Genomic DNA, 2,789 nt, shown 5'->3' on the forward strand with positions numbered 1-2,789 from the left:
CCAACTCCACCACCGAGCTAACACTCCCGCTCACACGAGATGGTCGTATGATGCTCCACCCTGTTTCACCCGAGTGCATGCCGGCAAATTTGCCTTCACCCTCACTAAACTTCCTCCACACGAGAACCAGTCGGCCTTCTTCATTAAATCGACGAATAACACAATGCTGAGCAACCCATAGACCTCCCTGTCCTTCAATTCTGCATTTGGTTATTGTCGTATCACCAGGAACCCACGACAAATATTGTGAGTTCTACTCAAAATTTCCAAAAGGCGCCGATTCAATCGACCCTGGCAAATGGCCGTGCAATCGCCAAACCCATGCTAAATAATAGAAATATGTTTTACGATAGTTAAATTACCAGTGGCTTCCCCAACACTGCTTCACAAGAGAAGTTCACGGCAACGACAAGGATGCCCACTCCGCCACCGTTTTCAGCACGTACTCCCCCACTCAGAAAATCACCACGGCTGCCTGCGTCATCACCAAACCCGGACAGGGGTATGACTACAAGAAGATCGCCAACGACAACGTCAGTGCCGACCCCGCCAGCTAGAAGATCGCCTCAGCTGGCTCAAGCGAGTACTGTAGTTGGAGTTACTACACTAGCTGTAATGCTGTAAATAACCAACCAACAAGGGACGGCAATGTCGACGAGTACGCCAACACCGTCAGCGCCACCAACAAGGAAATCCTCGAGAATCCAGGGCTCCAACGAAAGATCCAGTGCCAACAAAATACTGACACCACCGAGAACTCCAAGACCCGTGAGAGATCACTAACCAACTAGAGCTCCAGTGCCACCAAGGTATACAACTCCAACGGAATCTACCACTCCAAGGCGAACGAGAATACCAGCGCCCCAAAACAAACAAGTCCTAACTACAACAGTGACGAGAATTCTAGCGAACCGAGAGCACTGTCACGAACGAAAACTGCAACCCAAACAAGAACTTCAACTCCAACGAGAGCTCCGATGCCAGTAAGAACACCAGGGTACCTGCAAATAAGTGTTAGTTCAAGCATAAACGACCACTAGTATAGTCGCCGTCCGTTTCCTTTCTGGTAGGCACTCCAATCGTGAACTCATCAGTGATAGGTTATAAGTTAGATAATTCTGACCAATCGTTACTGCTTGGTGATTGTTCGACTATTCAGCTGATGGTGGCAAATAGACCCGATTTTGTAAATTTGGGCGGAATCGACAATATTTGAAGGCGTCAGAACGACACACCTAACCGTAACGTTTTCAATTCGCTAAATACACAGAGAATTATATATATCAGATATCTAATTGGCTAATATTAGTTGTGGTGTACCTCGATCACAATCATGATGTTTTATCTGTCGGAAAGATCACTATATTCTTCCATAACCAGATGTCGCCAATGTGGCTCGCCAACGCCTTCCAGTGGCCCGTGTGGGCGTCTTCCTGTTGTCTGGGACTCCTCATGTGCCTTCTATCCCTGCACATTATCGAAAAGTTGTTTGTGGTGCAGAGATCCAGCCAGAAACTCAGCAATGCCCAGCCCAAGACCACGATGGTCAATGTGACTTTTGCACACTTCCAGCAGCAGTATCTTGTCGTCTACGGGCTCGTCATGTTCGCCGATTGGTTGCAAGGCACGCACATGTATAGTTTGTACCAGGTACGCAGTTGCTTATGCACCATTGTGATGACGAAGCGACTTAGCTGACTCTCGCCGTTGCCTTTGCGGTTGGACAGAGCTACGACGTGAATGTGGGTGCGCTGTTCCTTACAGGATTCCTGTCTTCGGTACTGTTTGGCAATTTTGTTGGGCCACTGGTGGACAAGTATGGACGACGTAAGGCGTGCTTGGTGTATTGCGCTTTGGAGGTTGGGAAAGGTGGTGAAAGAGTTGAGCGGCTTCGACAGTAGTAGTGACTCCTGTTGCTGTTGTTGCGGTAGATCGTTATCAACATTTTAGAGGATGTACCGATCATGGCTGTGCTATTGGTTGGGAGAGTGCTCGGTGGGATTTCGACGTCGCTGCTTTTCTCGGCGTTCGAGAGCTGGATGGTCACTGAGCATCGACAACGCGGTGAGTTCTAAGTTGCAATTGCTTTACACAGCGTCTTGCACTAATGGTCGTGCTTATCTCTCGCTCAGGTTTTGCAGATAGTCTGCTTGGAAAGACTTTCGCTCTTGGATCAGAGATTAACGGTGTTGTTGCAGTGATCGCGGGACTTGTAGCTCAGCTTACTGCTGATGCTTTTGGAGATATCGGGCCCTTTCGTGCTGCAGTTGTTGTGACTGCCATTGCTACTTTGTTCGTATTCTCTTGGTCTGAGAACTACGGATCGCCATCCGGAGATGATAGCAAGGAGGTTCAAAAGGCAGAACACTGCGGAGTAACAAGCAACTCCGGTTTGACACTGGATTCGTATGCCTTAGGCCTTTGTTATTCGCTTTTTGAAGGAGCGATGTACGTGTTTGGTAAGCCTCAAATTTCGATTACAGCTACTTCCTGGGCTAATTATTCCTACTGTAGTGTTCCTGTGGTATCCCACACTGGAAGCTGTCTTGCCTAGCGGTAAACTGCCAAGTGGTCTGGTATTTTCGAGCTTCATGCTTTGTATAGCTATCGGTGGCAAGCTTTTCGATTTTGTTGGCAACTTATGGATTCGAGAGGAACTTTTGGTGCTGGTTACTGCTGCTGTAGCTTCGATCTCACTACTTATTCCAACGGTTCGGTTTGGTGACGTCGTCAATGGTATCATTCGTTTAAAGCAGCTGACAAGTATTGTTGTTCTGGTGTGTAAAGGT

The 2,789-nt window shown here is 48.0% G+C and overlaps 1 protein-coding gene across 1 annotated transcript; it reads left to right on the forward strand.

The window, feature by feature from the left end:
• Positions 1–1,380: 1,380 nt before the first annotated feature.
• PPTG_14452 (hypothetical protein) lies at positions 1,381–2,554 on the forward strand (the record flags this gene model as incomplete). Its single annotated transcript, XM_008911763.1, has 5 exons — positions 1,381–1,650; positions 1,728–1,859; positions 1,932–2,064; positions 2,133–2,448; positions 2,515–2,554. The coding sequence occupies 5 exons, from the start codon at positions 1,381–1,383 to the stop codon at positions 2,552–2,554; spliced, it is 891 nt and encodes a 296-aa protein (XP_008910011.1).
• Positions 2,555–2,789: the final 235 nt, after the last annotated feature.

The sequence above is a fragment of the Phytophthora parasitica genome (assembly GCF_000247585.1).
Source record: "Phytophthora parasitica INRA-310 unplaced genomic scaffold supercont2.43, whole genome shotgun sequence".
In the NCBI taxonomy this organism is placed as follows: Eukaryota; Oomycota; class Peronosporomycetes; order Peronosporales; family Peronosporaceae; genus Phytophthora; species Phytophthora nicotianae.